Source organism: Polypterus senegalus, chromosome 5 (genome assembly GCF_016835505.1).
Source record: "Polypterus senegalus isolate Bchr_013 chromosome 5, ASM1683550v1, whole genome shotgun sequence".
In the NCBI taxonomy this organism is placed as follows: domain Eukaryota; kingdom Metazoa; phylum Chordata; class Cladistia; order Polypteriformes; family Polypteridae; genus Polypterus; species Polypterus senegalus.
The window spans coordinates 174,961,195-174,981,820 of NC_053158.1; the positions used below are offsets into that span (position 1 = coordinate 174,961,195).

General features: G+C 40.3%; 1 protein-coding gene across 1 annotated transcript in view; it reads right to left on the bottom strand.

The window, feature by feature from the left end:
- gorasp1b (golgi reassembly stacking protein 1b) overlaps positions 1 to 14,603 on the bottom strand; it is a 29,793-nt gene extending 15,190 nt beyond the window's left edge. The window contains exons 1-5 of the mRNA XM_039753642.1: positions 14,426 to 14,603; positions 6,757 to 6,837; positions 5,501 to 5,704; positions 4,034 to 4,120; positions 3,411 to 3,541 (exon numbers count right to left, since the gene is read on the bottom strand). Coding sequence (XP_039609576.1) covers positions 3,411 to 3,541; positions 4,034 to 4,120; positions 5,501 to 5,704; positions 6,757 to 6,837; positions 14,426 to 14,488 — 566 coding nt within the window. The 5' untranslated portion in view covers positions 14,489 to 14,603. The remainder of the gene's footprint in view (positions 1 to 3,410; positions 3,542 to 4,033; positions 4,121 to 5,500; positions 5,705 to 6,756; positions 6,838 to 14,425) is intronic.
- Positions 14,604 to 20,626: the final 6,023 nt, after the last annotated feature.

The following is a 20,626-nucleotide window of genomic DNA, read 5'->3' on the forward strand; positions in this document are numbered from 1 at the left end:
TTAACTTTGAACCCACCAAAGAGAGAACACAGACAAGTTTACAGTAAAGGACTAGAGAGGTCACATGATGTTGTTGACTTAGAATAAGAACTATTATCACCCAACTGTGTCTGCCAACCCCTCGGACCATTACTACTCCCACATTTGGAACTCTTTAAGAAGACATCAACATCCCCCAGAGTCTGTCTGATGAATGGACGAAAAAGAAGATTTCTTACAACTGCTACTATAAGATACTATACAATAAGATGATGCAGATGTTCTATCAGACGGTTGTGGCGAGCGCCCTCTTCTACGAGGTGGTGTGCTGGGGAGACAGCATAAAGAAGTGGGACGCCTCACGCCTGGACAAACTGGTGAGGAAGGCAGGCTCTATTGTAGGCATGGACAGTTTGACACCCGTGGCAGAGCGATGGTCGCTGAGCAGGCACCTGTCAATCGTGGAGAATCCACTGCATCCACTGAACAGTATCATCTTCAGACAGAGGAGCAGCTTCAGCGACAGACTGCTGTCACTGTTGTGGTCTATGGCCAGCTTGTCATCTGGGCCAATCCCCCAGGCCGCAGGATGGAGCTCTCCCTGCAGCATGGAAGTGCCCCGGATACCAGCAGGGAATCATGGACGATGGAGTTTTTCTTTACAGCCCTGCTGGATACCACAGGGGCCAACAGAGGACGCTGCAGGGAGGCCCAGAGAGTCATTTGTGCCCTATAACCCGGAAGTGCGTCTTAGTCACAGCGACAGGGTAGATGACGTACTTCCGGGATGAAGAGGAGGACTTTTTATCTGACCTGGAAGTGATAAGGAGTGACATGGACTGAAGGATGGGAAACACTTCCGGGCCAGGGACTATAAAAGACTGAGAAAGACACCAGATCATTGAGCTGAGCTGGGAGGAAGGATGGCAACGCGTCTGGGAGTGGTGGATTTTGATTATTGTGGATTATTGTTTATTTAATGAGTATTGTGGACAGGAGGGTGCTTGGTGCACTTTGTATTAATAAAAAGTCATTATTTTGGACTTTTATCTGGTGTCTGGCGTATAGTCTGAGGGTTCAAGAGAACGATAGCGCCCTCTATCTGTCACACTGTCCTGCTCCACTGACAGACTGAGGAGATCGTTCCTCCCCCACACTATGCGACTCTTCAGTTCCACCTGGGGGGGTAAACATTAACATTATACAAAGTTATTGTCTGTCTGTTATACCTGCATTGTTATCACTCTTTAATTTAATATTGTTCTTTATCAGTATGCTGCTGCTGGAGTTTGTGAATTTCCCCTTGGGATTAATAAAGTATCTATCTATCTATCTATCAAAACAATGGGCGACTCTTTAGCAATGTTTCGCTCCTGCATTTCATCTCTTTTCTGAAACAACATTGACAATAATTGTGGTTTTCACACCAGAACCCCACCCATCCTTTCACCTATATACAGTTTCTTTTACACTGTGCTTTCATTTGTGTTTTTCATTTTCAGTCCTTGATCAAAGAGATTAGTGTATTGTAGGACAAAGTAGAGTAGAGTCATTATTATAGTCAATAGCTCCATTTACTGTAGGCATGATGAAAGGTGTGACACATGATTACTACAATATGGATCACATTTTTAAACTTGCATTGTAAACCTGCCAAGGAATGTGTTGAAAGACAGCAGGTTTACAAAATGTCTGTTATGAATTCTTTTTGGACATAAGGCAGAAAAAGGAGGTTTGTGTATCCACTATTATTTAATGCTGTATTTATTTCCTGCTTTCTGATAAAAATTTTTAATATATTGGTTTACCCGGTGTTGCCCGGTCTATTCACAGTTGAAACATGAAACAAAATCCTGTATTAATTTTGATTTGATTAGAAAATGATATTATGATGATTATTATTATATTATTTGATAAATAGTCTATATATAAAAGCCAAATACCACTGACTCACTCATCACGAAATCTCCCAAACCATGAGGACTTGGGACTTGAAATTTGTAATGTAGGTTACCCTTGGCCCATAGGTGCTTGCTAAGAAACAGTTTTAATAATTCTGTGGTCCAAGTGCATTATGTCTGTATGTCTGTCTGCTTTTCACGAGAGAATTACTTAACAGATTTAGATCTGGTTGTTTTCTATAATTTGCTTGAACTTTCCGGTTGATTTTGTGACTTCTCTCAATTCGCTAAGTACCATAGTTCGCTTTCACTACCGATGTATTTATGCAAATCCAAGAGAGTGGCTGTGGGCCGAGAGCAGTGAGGTGGGGCCTTCCTCATTCCCTCGTCAGCCTCTGTTCCAGTTAGTCTACGTCTCACCACGTGTTGGAGTGCACCTTGCCTTCACTTAGCTAGCAATACCTGTGTGTTCAACACACATTATCATCTACAGATTGTTAAGGTGTAACGTTTGACGTTTTTGAGAGAGAGATCAGAGCTCCATGTGTTTTAGACGGTAGCTGCTGATTGCCAGAGACATTACGGGCATTTGCTTTTCTCCCCACGTGGGGAACGCTTTCCCGCTAGAGCTCAACTTGATCAGATACTGTACCAACGCCTATTGATTTTTAAAGTTTGTCCTGTTTCATTACTACTGTATGTGGGCGCAGCCACGGGGTACAGCTAATATTTATATATATATAAAAATACATATATAAAAATACAGCAGATGCCGTAACTATATTTCTAATTATATCCCCTTGCAGGATACTCTTTTTGATGCTGTTTTCATCTAATAGTGTTTGTAAATTGTAAGCACTACCATCCCCAAGATCTCTGCCATGTTGACACTTGCAAAGTTGCCTTTCAAGTGATTGTCTTAGTTCATAAAAAGGGAGAACATCACTAGGTGTTAAGGTGACACTTACAGCACAAGGACTTCCTATGTGAACATTCACAGTTCTTTTTGTGTTTGGTCTGCTGTGCTGGAAAGCCACACTGAAAAGTGCCTATCCTCTTATGGAAAATGAAACAAAAACAATAAAAACTATAACATCATGATATTTTATAAAAAAAAGTTTTCTTCCTTTTTTAGTAATTCTGGTGTGTGTGTATATCAATCAATCTTTCAATCCATTTAATGAGCTTGTACAGAAAGACCAATTTCCCCTGGGGACAAATAAAGTTAGTCTTCAAAGTTATCCAATACAATTCTTATAAAACAAATTTCTGACAATATGTTCACCATATGGCCAAACATATATTCAATGCTGTTCTGGCCTAGTTACAGCTATAGTGATTTCCATAATTTAACAAATTGTAACTAGCACTTCTAGTTGTAGTGGGAGGGTGTAAGGATGTGGGTTTTACACAAAATGACTACATTTAGCTGTTATGTAAATGTGAAAAACAGCCTTATCTTAACACATTTGCATAGCTTAGAATGCTAATAAGATGTTACCTAAGAAAAGCTGCCATTGAAATGCTCACCTTCCTTCACCACCCCATGCCCCATTCGGGGTCACGACCACCTCTCTGCAGTGATCGCTCTCTGTGTTGTACACCAGTAGTTTCAGAGGCTTCCCCTCATGTGATTCAATCAAAGAGTAAAAATCTTCAGACTTACAGAACAAGAAAAAAAAATTATTAGCATTCAATTGTTTTCCCTCCAAAAAAGTGATTGTTTTAAGTTAGACAAAGACGTAATTATTTCTTATGAACATCCATCCATTCTCTAACCCGCTATATCCTAACTACAGGGTCACGGGGGTCTGCTGGAGCCAATCCCAGCCAACACAGGGTGTAAGGAAGGAAACAAAACCCGGGCAGGGCGCCAGCCCACCACAGGACACACACATACACACACACCAAGCACACATTAGGGACAATTTAGGATTGCCAATGCACCTAACCTGCATGTCTTTGGACTGTGGGAGGAAACCGGAGTACCCGGAGGAAACCCACACAGACATGGGGAAAACATGCAAACTCCATCGGGAAGCGAACCCAGATCTCCTTACTGCGAGGCAGCAGTGCTACCCATGCCACTTCTTATGAACTGATACCCACAATTATTAACTATAATCCACTGAAGGCTCAATACTGGCACTTACATCTTGTATCACCTGATCCGCTCCCACTATGTAATCTGTGAATGGCTGCAGACCTGCCAGTGCTGCTGGAGAACTGGCTTCCACATCCTAGAACAACAAGACAAAATGAATTATGCTGAGTAACATTATAAAGACATAACATTCTTAAACCTGCTGGGCTGGAGGAGCAAGGACTGGATAGAATAGAAGGCCATTCCATCGCAGGACCTACACACACAACACTCTCACTCACAGACTTACACTCTACAGTTAAATTAAAACATTTACGTATGGGATGTGAGATTAAAAAAAATGGAGTTCAGTGCCCAGAAAAAGAAGCCACACAGAGATGGGCAAAATGTGAAAACTCTGCAGACATAAAATGGGGTGTAGGTCTAAAACCCATCATGCTGAATCAAACAATGAGGCAAATGTTGTGGATTGTAAAGTAATTGAAAACAAATTCTGAACATTTAAAAATCAGTAGAATGCTTCAAATTCTAGAGACAGTCAGCTAATGAATTTCACCCATTGCTGAATCTCCTTAATCAGAGTTAAGTGGGCGCCAGAGCCTCTCCTACTAGTATCAGGCACAAGGTGGGAACCAACAATGGACATCCATGCCCTACAGACCACTCTTCCCTAGAAGAGGAAGCGCCTCGATTTGAGAGATCACAATTTTTTTTAGATATAACAGAATTAAAAAAACTATCATCACGACAGCCCAGGAAAAAAGGATGTATGAAAGACAGCAAATGATCCAAAAAAATGCCTCCGAAAGAAATTCAATATTAGTCATTCTGTATAAGATTAACTGGGGGAACAAAAAGGAATTTGGTTGTACTAAACATAATTAATGGAGGTCAGCTAGATATCCACCAGTGCGTTCTAAAGACGGCAACACTGGAGCATGTTTAAAATAAACATACAAACAAATAAATAATAGTTAAAAATGAGAGGCCATTTGGTCCACTGAGGCACATGAACACAATACCACTAATATTACTAAAATAATATGTTATATATAAATGGAGGAGGAGAAAAAGACCCTCAGTTTGCACTGCAAGTCTAGATTTAAAAATAAAAGTCAGACACTGCATCATTTTGCACATCTCTTACAGTAGAGGGTAAGTTTGGTATTTTTAAAATCATATTTATTTCTAAAACATGATATATATGCATTTGCCATGTAAAACTGTGTTCTAGAGTTAAGCACTTTCTATATTTTTTTTTTTAAATCTTGCCTGCATTGTTTTTTTACAAACTGAGTGCATGGGGCGCAGAGGAAAATAATAAAAACTTACCAAATACCCGTTCATTTTTCAAGCCAAGACAGTTGTTAGGATGTTTTGTGTGAACAATTTCAGAAAAACACAGAAAGCCGCCTGCCATCCCATACCTGCCATCTCCATGCCACCCCTGCCTGCCCGATGCATGGATACTGTGCCTTTATATATATTGACCTTCGGTCCAGCAGGCTGCACTCACCAGTACATGCCACACATGTTCGTTGGCTCCTTGGAAGCTGCAGAATCGAACACTGGCTCCCAGCAGACCCTGGCCTCCCCACATATTACTAGGAATCACTTCAAGTTCTCGAACTTTCATTGCTTTGATGCTGTACACCTCCAGCTTCACAGGTTTCTCAACATTGGCCTTTAGCAGATTTTTTAGCATGTCGTTCTCTTGATTCTAAATGATAATGAAAAACATAAGATAGATAGATAGATAGATAGATAGATAGATAGATAGATAGATAGATAGATAGATAGATAGATAGATACTTTATTAATCCCAAGGGGAAATTCACATAATGCAAAGTGGCAATTATTAGGAACGTGAATTTTCATAAAAAGGTTACTGCACATTAAATTATTTAAAAACACCAAAAATAGCATACTTGTTCTACTCAGAATAACTGTACTGTACCAATGGACATGATCACATCAGAATTTAATTAAGAAACCAATAAAAGTTATTTCTCCTTTTCCACTTTCAAACTGGAAGGCAATTAAGTGACAGCACACTGCCATACTAATTAACCCAATTTAAACGCATGGCCAGGGATCCAGCTTACATGCAGAACAAATGTGGGAGTCTTCCCTTCATGCTTTGTGATAGCACATGCAGGATACTTCTGTATAATTACCTTCCTGCAAAACCCACTAAAGCAATCACAATTTCCATTCAAGTTTTGTGGAATTGTGGGAGAGTCACAACATACAAAGAGGTTATCACAAAAAGCGTATAGTGTAGTCTGTTGCACTTTGGGACTGGAAAATCTTTTCAGATAGTAGCCTGCATTTTGACAGAATGTGTTTCAGTCACCCTGAAAAGGCCAATCTTCTTCTTTTAGCTGCTCCCGTTAGTGGTCGCCACAGCAGATCATCTTCTTCCATATCTTTCTGTCTTCTGCATCTTACTCTGTCATACCCACCACCTGCATGTGGTCTCTCACTACATCCATAAACCTCCTCTTAGGCCTTCCTCTTTTCCTCTTGCCTGACAGCTCTATCCTTAACATCCTTCTCCCAATACACTCAGCATCTCTCCTCTGCACATGTCCAAACCAACGGAATCTCACCTCTCTGACTTTGTCTTCCAACCGTCCAACTTGAGCACATTAAATTGCACTGAAAGTTTGGTCATAAGTACGATACATACATGATTTTAAAATGGTGGGTATCTTATATTTTAAGTACTGAGTGTATTCTTCAGTTAATACAAACAGATACAAATCCTACCAGCCTCGTGTGTCCAATAGAAATGATGAAATCAAAGTATGGCTCCAGTCCTGCTTTTTGTGCCGGTGAATTTTCTTGAACCTGAAAAACAAATTGCATGTAAACAAAAAAATGAAACCACACAAAGTTCTGATCTGGTACTTGGAATATCATGCACTAAAATGAAACCTAATAGTAAATAAAATATTTTTAAAAAATGTCTGTTTCCCTAGACAAAATATGCACAACTTTTTTTCAAAATTAGAATAGCAAAAAGAAAAAAAAAATAAAGTTATGGTCAATAATGAAACCACACAAAGTTCTGATCTGGTACTTGGAATATCATTCACTAAAATGAAACCTAATAATAAAATGTCTATTTCCCTACACAAAATATGCACAACCTTTTTTCAAAATTAGAATAGCAAAAAGAAAAACTAAAAGTATATGACAGCCATTAGTGACAGGAGTGGAGTTATGGTCACCCACTCATTCATCCATTTTCTTAGCCTGCTTATCCAGGGCAGATTTGAGGAGAAACGGGAACCAATTCCAGCAAGCATCAGACGCAAGGTAGGCACAATCCCTGCCAACAATGCCAATCTACTGCATACACACACACGCACGCACGCACACACTGTGGGCCAATTTAACAACACCAATTCACCTAACTCTGTTTCTGGACTGTGGGAGGAAACTGGAGTACATGGAGGAAACACACAAAATCCATGCAGGGAGCACCCCGGGCATAAACTTTGCAGCACCACTGCCAGCATGCTACCATGCCACCCGAGTTAGGGCCATTTTCTTCTTAACTCCCATATTTACATAAAACCTCCAATCCAAGTATTAATGTGCCTTTTTTCCAACCCGGGTAATAACTCAAGTACAGTATGTACTTTTCTTAAGAATATATTTTATAAAAGCAGGATGATTCTTGGACAGAACAGCAGATTAACACTACTGGTTAGCACTACCGTCTCGCAGCTTCAGCAGCCGGGGTGACTTTTAGTGCTGAGTCCGCACGGTTTTTCATGTCTGCGTGGGTATTTTTTTTCAGGTAATTTGGTTATCTCATGCATAACCTGGAGCAAAATATGTGTTAAGCTGGCAACTCCAAACAGGCTTAGCACAAAGGTATAGACCAGTACCCCATGCACGCTTGATTCCTGAATGCTGTTTGGACCTTGCCAACCTAAACTTGTATTAGGCAGGTTCAGTAAACTGGTAAATTGAACAGATTTCTGCTTTCTTGGTTAGGACATTAAGAACACTCAACAATGGCTTCCAAACCACATTAATTTAGAAAATGTATTCAAGAACTGGTTAAAAAAATAAGAGCATATTTGATTTATTAATTGCTGGTAAACAGTTTATAAAAATTATTCACACCACATGTTTTCACTAATTATTGGTTATTTCTATGCAAATAATTAAGTGTAGGAAACTGCAAAGAAATAACTGGGTGAATATGGAAGTTAGGCATTTGCACATGAGTACACAGCACTTCTTGTGGTCTCCTTCATGTACAAGCATTACTTTTGTCTCTAACTATCACAGTATATAATACTTCCTTAACAACCTACACAAAATAAACATTGCAGTAAGCAGGTTATATTAATAAGAGAAGAAGAGAATACACAAAATTTGAATATACATTTCCTTGAATACCAAAATGAAGTAGACATAAACTGCGGTGGGCTGGCGACCTGCCCGGGGTTTGTTTCCTGCCTTGTGCCCTGTGTTGGCTGGGATTGGCTCCAGCAGAGCCCCGTGACCCTGTAGTTAGGATATATCGGGTTGGATAATGGATGGATGGAAGTAGACATAAATAACCACAAACATTTATACAGAGGGTATCAATAAACTGTCAAGTGCAGAGTCCACTAAAAATCTTTATATATAATACGCTGCCGTGGCTGTTTGTTTGTCTGTCCGGGATTTTAAATCACCTGTAGCTCTCAAACCGTTTGAACTATTGACCTGAAATTTAGTACACATATACTACATGATGTCTACTATCCGCTTTAGGGGTGATGACTTTTATTACTCTTTTTATTTTTATTTTATTGTAGAATAAACTCTCGGCAGCGAGCAGCAGGGTGGCCGTGTGGCGCATGCGTATGGGCGCCGTTCTCATTCCCTACCACCTTTGCTAATCATTCTTGAGGCAGATTGAAGACTTAAGTGCCAGCTTAAGTGAACAATTAAAGAAAACGTACTAAGTAATTGCAACACAAAAACTAACTTAATCAGTTTTAACGAGAAAAGATGCCGACGAAAGAAGAGAAGCAGCGTGGCGCTAGGGTGGAGAAAAGAAGAGCTGCTCAGGAAGCAGCAAGCACATCAACCTCTGAGCAAACGAATGCTAAACAGAGAAAGAGGATGAAAACTGGGAAGTCAAGTGTATTCACTGCATGTCACTGTGCAGTACGCCGTTACTGGTAGTTGTATAATTGCAGATGGTCTTCTAAAGTATGCAATAAAAATCACAGTATGGGATTCTATATAAATGTGTCCAAAGAGCAAGTGAGAAACCATCTTCTAACTGCCAACTTGTTTCAAGCCCTAGCTCTTCATCGAGACTTAACACACTAAAACAGAAAAATATATCTCTCTGTTATAAAAAAAATCTTGCGACGATACAAGACTTTTTTCCGGTGACGAGACATGATCTTTGGAAGAGAGACAGAGAGACACTTTCATGTCCTGTGAGACGGACAAGTCACGTCATACTTACAACCTTTGGAAGCAAGTCCTGTGATACAATGCAGAGCAGGTTAGAAATAATGGAAGTAGGAAAATTCGAAAGTCTCAAAAAATGAGAGTAAATATCGCATTGGTGCAAACAAACAGAAAATATTACTCCGTGAAATAACAGAACAGCGAAAAGAGATCGCATAGTGTTTGAGGATGTCTGGGGGACAAGAGAGATAAGGCTGTGAGACAAAAGGACAGCTGCTGTACAGGCTTTTAAACGTGTGAAGTGCAGCACAAGATGCAGATCACACACCACGGCAGCAGCAGCAAGCCAGCAGCTGATCGAGCAAAGAGGAGGTAAAAAAAAAAAAAACTATTACTTGTTTCCCATTGTATCACCGCTTAAGAGGGAGTTTCGGAGGAGCGGACGTGTCTCCTTCGGGTGCGTTCTGCCCCCCTCTTCATAATGGCATGTAGCACTGGTGGGGGGAAGGGGTTGGCGAGCAAAACAAGCAGGGGGTGAAGCCCCCTAGTATGTTACAGCATGCAACAGAAAGATAGTAATAGTACTGAACACAAGGTTTTTTATATGCATATGATTAAAAGTATTCAATAAACAGTCAGTCAGTCAGTTATTATCCAACCCGCTATATCCTAACACAGGGTCACGGGGGTCTGCTGGAGCCAATCTCAGCCAACACAGGGTGCAAGGCAGGAACATCTTCATCAAATCCTCCTGAATTGAGACTGGAGTATAACAGCACAAAGTACAAGAAAATAATGGAAATTTGACTGTTCACTAACATCTTTATATTAGGATCCAACAAACTCGGCAGACTGCTTCAGACAATACTCCAGCTTTCAATTTTTTCAATGAAAAAAAACTCAGGTCTTGTGTTCTATTAAGTCCAAAGTCACCACAGGCACTGTTAACTTTACAAATTTAAGCAGCTTCCTTACGTAATGCTAACAGACAAAAAATGTTCTTTCTCTACATCAGGGTCCTCAGAATCCTCCAAATAATCTTCCTCTAATAATTTTGGGCTTTCTTTTTTAAAGAGGAATAACCAGATCAGGAAGACTCTAACTATCTGAGGCAGCAAACACTCACAATCTTAAATCTAGACAAAGGTTAAGGCTCCAATAATGAAAATTTCCTCCAAAACATTATCTACACCAGAATTAACTGTACTTTCTGTCCATCCCTCCCAATAATTATACAGTAATCCCTTTAACACTATGAAAAACAATTATTACATTTTTTAAAAGATCAGGCTATGCACATTCTTTAAAGACCACAACAAACCAGGTTCACACTCCTGTTTAAATCCACATTTAACACTAAAGGTCCTAATGATCCTTTGACTGAGATATTCTGCCACGTAGTTATGAGAGACATAAAAGTATCAGAAATTGATAAATGTAACAATTAGTTTTATAACATGTCACTTGCTGCGGTGGGCTGGCTCCCTGTCCGGGATTTGTTCCTGCCTTGCGCCCTGTGTTGGCTCCTGCAGACCCCTGTGACCCTGTGTTAGGATATAGCGGGTTGGATAATGACTGACTGACATGTCACTTGAGGAGTGATAAACATTAAAAACACTTAAAAATAATCCCTTGTGTAGAATTGACTTGCACTTGGTGGTTCTTTGATACCCTGAGTATAAACAACGCTTGTGGTTGTTGATGTCAACTTAGGTTGACCTTACAATTTGGACAGAAGCATTCAAATTGCCTGGAGTTATAACACACTTTTTTTTATTTTATCGGAGAAAAATAGCATTCCATACAATTAAGTCGAACCTAACAAAACAGAATTCAATCTGCACCAGACCGAATTAGAGGAGAACCAACAGTAAGGGCAAAAATGAAACAACAGGAAAGGGAGAACATCCTTTTCCCCCATGCTTATTCTAAAACTGTATCAATTAAATCTTGCCATATTCTAAAAAATGTTTTAAGCAAGTCCTTTAAACAAGAATTTGATTTTTTTCCAAATTAAAATAGTATAGAACAGAGGTTTCGAACTCCGGTCCTGGAGGACCTCAGTGGCTGCAGGTTTTCATTCTAACCATCTTCTTCATTAGTGACCAGTTTTTCCTGGTAATTAACTTCTTTTGCCTTACTTTTTATTAACTTGACTCAGGCCCTTAGTTGTGTCTTTTTCCTTAATTAGCAGCCAAACAATAAGGAGACACAAAACGAGCCACCAGCTCACCTGTGCCCATCACATAATATCTGAAAATAAAGAAAGGTGAAGGTCTCAGTAAGGCTGATCTCTCAGGTCACCAAAACATTTTGATGGTGTTCTTAGAAAAAACAGAAAAATCAAGAGTTTTGAAAATGTCTGCTGTGGCAGAATGACAGCAGCAACAAGCCATGGAATTAAATAATGGGATTAATTAAGAGCAAGAATCAGCTTCTCATTAAGAGATTGGTTGGAGTTTGAAATCTCAGTTTAGCTGGTCATCTCTTGGCTCGTTTCACATCTCATTTCTGTTTGGCTGTCATTTAATGAAGAAAATAATACATTCAGAGGACTGAATCCTTAAAAACAAGGCTATTAAAATGAAGGGAAAAGGACTTAATTAGCAGTAAAAACTGGTCACTGATTAAGAAAAAGGTGTGAGGCAAACTATACATATACTACCAGTCAATAGTCATGACACATCGAGAAATTTTCATGTTTTTTTTTTTTTATCAAGACTAGGGGGCTTCACCCCCTGCTCGCTTTGCTCACCAACCCCCCGGCCTGCACTACACGCCAGTCACTTCACATCTCTGCCGTTCGCGTATGTGGATTTCACTTTCACCAAACAACAAATCTTTTATTTCTCGCGGATATGCCTCTTCATTGGGAAGAAACACTACTTTTCCCTGATGGCAACACAAATTAGACGTACTACAAGTCTCCGACTTAAAGTTTAAATCCAAACAATATATTCCATCTCTTTTCGCTGTTCTATTATTTCCGTTTGTTAGTGCTAATGCGATCTTTCCAATCATTTTTTTGAGACTTTTGAATTTTCATACTTCCATTATCTCTAACCTGCTCTGCATGTGTAACGTTTTTAAATTCTTTACGATGTTCTACTTTGTCATCTACTCTTTGTCTATTATTTCCAGCCCGGGCGTTGCTAGATCTCTTGGCATAAAGTCTCGTCTCGTGGGACGTGAAAGTATCTCTCTGAAAAAGTCAGGTTGTGTCCCAGGATTATTTTATTATAATGGAGAGATAACTATTAAAATGCTTTTAAAAATATAGCCTAGACATTACTAGTGTTTCTAATGACGATTACTGCTTTGAATGACAGCTGTTTAATTTATTATTCACATATGAACTCAAAGCCCCAGTTTCACCAGCCATTCCTTCAGTGTCCCAATGGTTAACTACCTTAGTGTATCCTTATTTAGTCATGTATTAATGCTGATTGGTTATTAGAGAAACCTTTCTAATTGCACTGGCACTGGTGATGCCTGTTATTGTGTACACGTGGGCTGCAAGGTACTGGCACTGCTAAAGTTCAGCTCAGAGTTCAAAAATGGCCAGCATGGAACAGCTTTCTCAAGAAATTTTTTTCGTTTATGGATGTGGTAAGAGAGGACATGCAGGTGATGTGTTGTAACAGAACAAGATGCAGAGGACAGAAAGATATGGAAGAAGATGATCCGCTGTGGCAACGCCTAACAGGAGCAGCCAAAAGAAGAAGAAGATTCTGAAAAGAAAAAAATGATTTCATGTGACAGAATTCCAAGAAACTGATATTTCATACAAAGGTGTCTACTACTGTCTTGAGAGAAGAAGACAATCTGAATCTAACCAGGATAGATAAAAAGGGGGGAATACCCAGATGCACAACTTCAAAAGAGAATAAGAACATCAGAGTGTTTGAAAAATAAACGCCCTACTGGTCCTCAGCTGGCTGCTTCCTTAAACACACGCCAAACACCAAGTGTCATCTATTGGGGCCCTGCAGAAGAATCAGGCACTGCAGTCATATGTGAATTCTAAATTAAAAAGCATGCAGCAATGCCCATTAGCAACACTAGTAATGTGTTTGCTATGTTATTAAATCAGTTAAATGGTGATTAATTTCTATCAAAAACATGAACATTTCTGAATGTGTCAGACTTTTGATTGGTAGTGTATAACAGAACTAAACAGTAATTGGTCAATGAAGACCATTGTAGAAAGTGAATGTAATCTTTGCAAATGGGAATGTACATGTTTTGAACACGATGTTTCCGTCAGTGTCTGGGGTCGATGTGAGAAGCAGCGAAAAGTGCAAGATGTACACCAAAGCCTGGAGGGACGCCATTCCCTCACACACGCACTCGCTCACGCCGGCCCGTTTCTGGACGCTACTTGTTATCCTTTGATGCAAATATACGGAAAGTGCAAGTAAATCACGTATATCAGGAGAAAGCACACATGCCTACTCAACACTGACATAATCAAAATGACAATAAATCCAGACTAAGCCATCAAATTAGTTTTTGGGTTCGAAAATTCTTTCAAACTATTCAAAAGCTTGGACGATACCGATCCGCTGTAACGTGCTCCTTTAATTTAAAGACTCTCATCTCTGTAGAGCCAACGATCGCTACTTGAGCTGTGGCTTGTGTCTTGTGCCACAGTGACAGGCAACTAAACAAGTTGAGCAACAATTCAGTTGACAAGTAGAGGGCGCGGTGTGTCAAACATAAGCTGGGAGAAAATAAAATAAAAAAAATAAACGTTTATGCTGTCATCAAATACAATCTTAGTCTGCTATCATTCAATGACAACTACGCGATTATGCATCTTTCAACATAATGTCGTGCAACATAACACTTTTACTCTTACAGTCTCCCTACTCTGTACGTCACGACTGTCCGGCTAGTTTTGGCTGCACCCCTTCTGTGACACACAGGTGCCACCTCAGCAGCCTCGCTGACAGAGCCAGGCCTTCGGCAGCCACGAACAGCCCATGGTGAAGTTACTGCTCACCCCATGCACGTGATAGCCTTCGTTCCCACCATCAGGACCATCCGAACTCTGCGACAAACCCATGACTTCTTTTCTTCAGGAGACTGGTTTGATCACCAAAAGTAAACTAAACTAAGAAATCTGCGGCAAGTCAAGTTAAACATGAGCCATGTTGGAAAGCTGACTGGAAGGCAGCAGCAATCAAGTGCAGAAAACAGGAGTGGAGGAGGCGGCTTGAGCGCCGCGAACTGGAAAGCACTTGAAATTATTGTGGTAAAACTTTGCTGGGAGTCATATCTACATAATATGTCAAAGAATATAGTAACAGGTGTATGCCAGACTTTTACACTGACCCGCTAGGAAAGGGAAAATCGGGCGACGTCGTCTACTGAACTAACGTAGGTCTTTGCTTTTCAGTGCCCGATGGAATGAAAGAGGTACAGCCGTTAATTGAATGTTTCACATCGCACGAATATCTTAATTAATCATCTACTGTATAATTCGGTTATCCATTTAAAGATCATGGCTGTCCTGTGGCTACCTCTACAGAACAGAGTGCAAGGGGGCACTAGTCCATCGCATCACCAGTCGATCACAGTCAGTGGACACTCACAATCATGTGCATGGACTGTAACAACGGTTTAGTGTTGCCAGTTAACTGGAGGAGATGGCTAAAGTCCTTACTGGCAGTGCCCCACCGCGGCATTCGGCCACAGGACCAACTCTGAAGCTGTGAAGCAGCCACACTGCACCGCAGTGTCTAACAGTCTAAAAATCAGTCCCTAGTCCTATACTCTTGAGGGGTGTCATTTCAGAAAATAAGTTAGAATCGGGCTGTATTTGTAGTTTTTATTTCTTTTAACATTTCTTAAAAGAAAGCAAGTAAATTACTTACATTATTATTAAAACTTTCGGAAAAGTTCTATACTTATCTATTTAAACCACAAATTAAACGTTCGCGTTCTGATGATGGTTATATTCTTACATATATATATTCTTATATATATCCATTATCCAACCCACTATATCCTCACTACAGGGTCACGGGGGTCTGCTGGAGCCAATAAGCCCTGGGCAGGGCTCTAGCCCACCACAGGGCACACACACCCCCGGGACAATTTAGGATTGCCAATGCACCTAACCTGCATATCTTTGGACTGTCGGAGGAAACCCATGCAGAACATGCAAACTCCACACAGGGTGGACCCGGGAAGCGAACCCAGGACTCCTAACTGAGAGGCAGCAGCGCTACCCACTGCGCCACCCTAATCTCTGTTACCTATTCAGGGGGGGAAAAAACAAAAAAAAAAACGCACAACTGCTTTAGCGTGCCCAGAGGGAATTTCACAAATGGACGTGAGCCACAGAGGATGATATTTGTTAAGCTTTAACACAGGTTTTAATGAATGTCCATTTGGGAGATGATCTGGAATGCCTGTCTCTTCTATGCTACAGTTTGAGGATTATTTTTATTTTTATCATCATCATCATCATCATCGTTATTGTTGTTTTTGTTATTGTTGGACTGAGTAGGTCTTCAGACGTTAAGACCGAACATCGCTGGTACGCGAAAATAATATAAAACAATATAACCGGATATTCCCTTTGAGTTCGAGTGTTTGTAGGTCTGCACTGTTTTAAAAAAATGTTGCGTCGCCCAGGCACATTTCTGGGGAACAAATTGTGCTGTGTATACTGCATAGTGCAAGTGCTGCAGAGGCGCACAACATAAATATTTCTTTGTGTTCTGGTCCGGTTCAGACAAATCTTTCTAAATAAAATAAAGATAGTAATCGCTACATTGTGCTGCAGTAATGCTCCCTGGCCACTAGAGGGCGCGCACCTAGACCGCCTATGCCCAGAAACGGCCTTACTTCTACCTTGGTGACGTCATAAAAATTGTGTTAATTTTCATTGTTATGATGATAATACGCAACTCTATATACCTGCAAAGCCAAATATCTTCTTGTACCTCATAATTTAGAGGTATGCCTGTCAGATATTATAAATTGATGAGTTGTGTGCTTTCTGCTGTAAAATGCTGATAAAACAAGAGTTATTGGTTGTTAGACCAGCAAGATGAGAACACTTATTTGAGACCTTGAGTGTTAACATTGATGGCTGTTATTTCTGAAAGTTCAACTATCAAAAACCTTGGAGTTATTTTTGTTACTCGTTTGACATGTCAGTTTCATATTAAGGATTTCCCAAAACAGCATTTTTACATTAGATAGATAGATAGATAGATAGATAGATAGATAGATAGATAGATAGATACTTTATTAATCCCAAGGGGAAATTCACATAATCCAGCAGCAGTATACTGATACAAAGAAACAATATTAAATTAAATAGTAAAAAAAATGAAAAAAATTAAAATAAAATTAATGTTAGCATTTACTCCCCCGGGTGGAATTGAAGAGTCGCATAGTGTGGAGGAGGAACGATCTCCTCAGTCTGTCACTGAAGCTACTCCTCTGCCTGGAGATGACACTGTTCAGTGGATGCAGTGGATTATTCATGATTGACAGGAGTTTGCTTAATGCCCGTCGCTCTGCCACAGATGTTAAACTGTCCAACTTTAATCCTACAATAGAGCCTGCCTTCTTAACAAGTTTGTCCAGGCGTGAGGCGTCTTTCATTTTTATGCTGCCACCCCAGCACACCACCGCGTAGAAGAGGGCACTCGCCACAACCGTCTGGTAGAACAGTATATAGTAATATTTCAAAAATCTGATCTATTCTGTCTTTCCATAATGCTGAAATATTAATACATGCATTTGTTTCTTCTAGATTTGATTGTTGTAATGCCCTTTCCTCCAGTCTTCCTACACTCTTAAAAGTAAATGAGCCAACGTGGTTCTTCAGAATGATACCATACAGGACCCATTTTTGGTTCCCAAAAGACCCATCCATGAGAAGTTTCCAGAAAGAACCCATTTATTTAGCTCCCTACAGTAAATAACCACAAACAGATGGTAGCAGATTTGTGAAATACTGATTGATGGTTCATGATATTAAAAGGACTCTTGCTGTATATGTACAATAGCACATTGACAGTCTTCAGGCCCTTCGCTATGCCACTTGAATTGGGCTCAGGTGCATCCCCTTATAGCGATCATCTCTGAGATATTTCTGCACCTGTGGTCTCTACAAGGTCTCACACATGAGTTAAAACCCATCCATAATGCCAAAGGAAATTCCTAAAGAGCTTAGAGTCAGGATTGTGTCAAGGCACAGATTAGAAGAAAGTGAACAAAAAAAACTATGCAGCATTCATAATTCATAAACGAAAGAAGTCTGGAACAACCACAGTTTCTTCCAAGAACCGGCTGTCCGACCAAACTGAGCAATCAGGAGAGAAGGGATTTGGTAAGCGACATCACCAATAACCCAATGATCACTCTGGCTGAGCTCTAGAGAACCTGTGTGGAGATGGGAGAAAGTTCCAGAAGTTCAGCTACTACTGAAACGCTCCACTAACCTGGTCTTTAAGGCAGGGTGGCCAGATGACACATGAAAGCCCGCTTGGAGTTTACAACAAGGTAGCTAGATGACTCTCAGACTATGAGAAACAAAGTTCTCTGGTCTGATGAAGCTTTGATTGAACTGTTTGGGCTCACTTCTGATTGACACATCTGGAAATGACCATGCAGGCACCACTCATCACCTGTGCAATGCCATTCCAGCAGTGAAGCATTGCGGCAGGAACTGAGAGACTAGTCAGAGTTGAGGGAAAATTGATTGGAGCAAAATATAGAGATGTACTTAATGAAAACCTGCTGTAGAGCACTCTGAACTTCAGACTCAAAGGTTCACCTTCCTGCAGGACAATGACCCTAAGCTGAAGCAAAGGCAACACAGGAGTGGCATATTGTCAACTCTGTTAATATTCTTGAATGGCTCAGCCAGAACCTGAACTTGCACTCGATCCAACGTATCTGGAGCGACCTGAACATACCGTATATACTCACAGGTCTTGAAACCCGAAAAATCGATCGTAAAATCGGACCCCGACTTAAACGCCCGTTCAAAAATGCGACCCTTAAATTATTTTATTTTTTTTACATCTTCTTGCCTTCTCCAATCTCACATCAGTTTCTCAGACACGTTGAATTTTGTTGCAGCAGCACAGTTACCAATTTCTTTCGCCACTTCAACGACGTTTAATTTAAAACCAGCTTCATATTTTCTTTTGATCGAACGCTCCATCGTAGATAAGAGATGCTCTTACGATAAAGGTGTATGACGGTGTGAGATACAAAAGACACAAAACAGTGCAAATGTCACTTCGGAATAGTTCAGATATTACCGTGTGGTCACGTAGCCACATCCATCCATCCATTATCTAACCCGCTATATCCTAACTACAGGGTCACGGGGGTCTGCTGGAGCCAATCCCAGCCAACACAGGGCGCAAGGCAGGAAACAAACCCCGGACAGGGCGCCAGCCCACCACAGTTTGAACAGTCTACTACCTTAAATATATCTAGGTTCAATTCATGCAATAACATTGAATAAAGCCAGCCCACCGCAGTCACGTAGGCACAATACATAAAAAAGGCTGTGTGCTCCGTGGTTACTCTCTCAGTTGGGCGTTAGCATAGACCAATAGTGTGAGTTTTCTGCATTCGACTTATACGAGCGACATTGTAAAAATACCAGAAATTATATGATAAAATCAAGCCCCGACTTATATCTGCAGAAGAACTTATCCGTGAGTATATACAGTAGTTGTCCACTGACAGCTTCCATCCTGCTTGACAGAGAGCTTGAGAGGGTCTGAAGAGAGGAATGGCAGTGTTTCTTATATCATACCCAAGAAGACTCCAGGCTGTAATCTCTGCTTCAGTGAAGTACTGAGTAAAGGGTCTGAATACGTGTGTCAATGTGAGATTTCACTTTTTATTTCATTTTTAATAAATTTGCAAAAATGACTAAAATCCACTTTTGATTTTGTCCTTGAATGTGTTTGGTAAGTAACCCAGTTAAGGTAGAAACCTTTTTTTTTAATAAAAATTTCCAAGTCCACTTATGGAGTTCTCCTTTGGCAACACATACATAAGGGTAGTCTGTCAGTTCTGTGATCCAAATTCAAAGAGTTAGGTGCCAAGCTGAGGAGCAGAACTGACAAGGTAGTCTTCTCTGAAGTTCTGCCTGTGCCACGCGCCAGTCAAGGTAAGATTGAGGAGATCAGAAGGCTCAATGCGTGGCTCAAATCTTGGTGCAGGGTAGAAGGGTATAGGTTTATGGGGCATTGGGCCTCCTTTTGGAACAGATGAACCGGAGGGGCACCAATGTATTGGGGAAGCGTATGTGTAGGCTAGTCGAGGATTGTTTAAACTAGGGAATGGGGAGGCAGGGAGTTTAGGACAGGCCAGATTTAGATCTATACATGGAAGAACAAACAATGGTGTAGAAATAAAAATGCATAGTAATGTAAATTCTAAGCAAACATTTAAATGTAGAAGGAGTAACACATTAAAAATAGCTTGCCTTAATGCTAGAAGTATCAAAAATAAGGTAAGTGAGTTGGAGTTGTATGTAGCAGAGCATAATTATGATATTATAGCAATAACGGAAACCTGGCTAAATAACAAAGATGGGGATGAGTGTAACATAGAGGGATACACATTTTTAGGAAGGATAGACAGAACAGAAAAGGAGGTGGGGTTGCTGTTTATGCCAAACAGGGTTTAAATGTAAGTCATCTTCAGTTGGATGATGAGCCCCATCTTAGTGAGGACATGTGGCTTCGCCTGGAAAATATTAGGGAAAAAGGTCTCATTTTAGGAGTGTGTTATAGACCACCCAATTCAGACAGTAATTTCAACACACATCTTTTAGTAATATCAAAAGGCAAGTTTACAGGGGGCTATTATAGTCATGGTGGACTTTAATTATCCAAATATTAACTGGGATAACCTTACAGATGGAGGAGCACAAGAGCAGGAGTTTTAGAAGTAATCAGTGACTGTTTTTTAACACAGCATGTTAAAGCACCAACAAGGGGTGAAGCCTGTCTGGATTTAGTATTCTGTAATAATCAGGATAGAATTGAGGGTGTAGAGGTGATTGAACCACTAGGGTCAAGTGACCATAATGTAATACAATTCTCAGTATTTTGTAAGAGTACAGATGCAAAGACTAAAATTGTTAAGTTGAACTTTAGTAGGGCTAATTTTGAGCAGATGCGACAAAGTCTAAGTAGGATAGACTGGG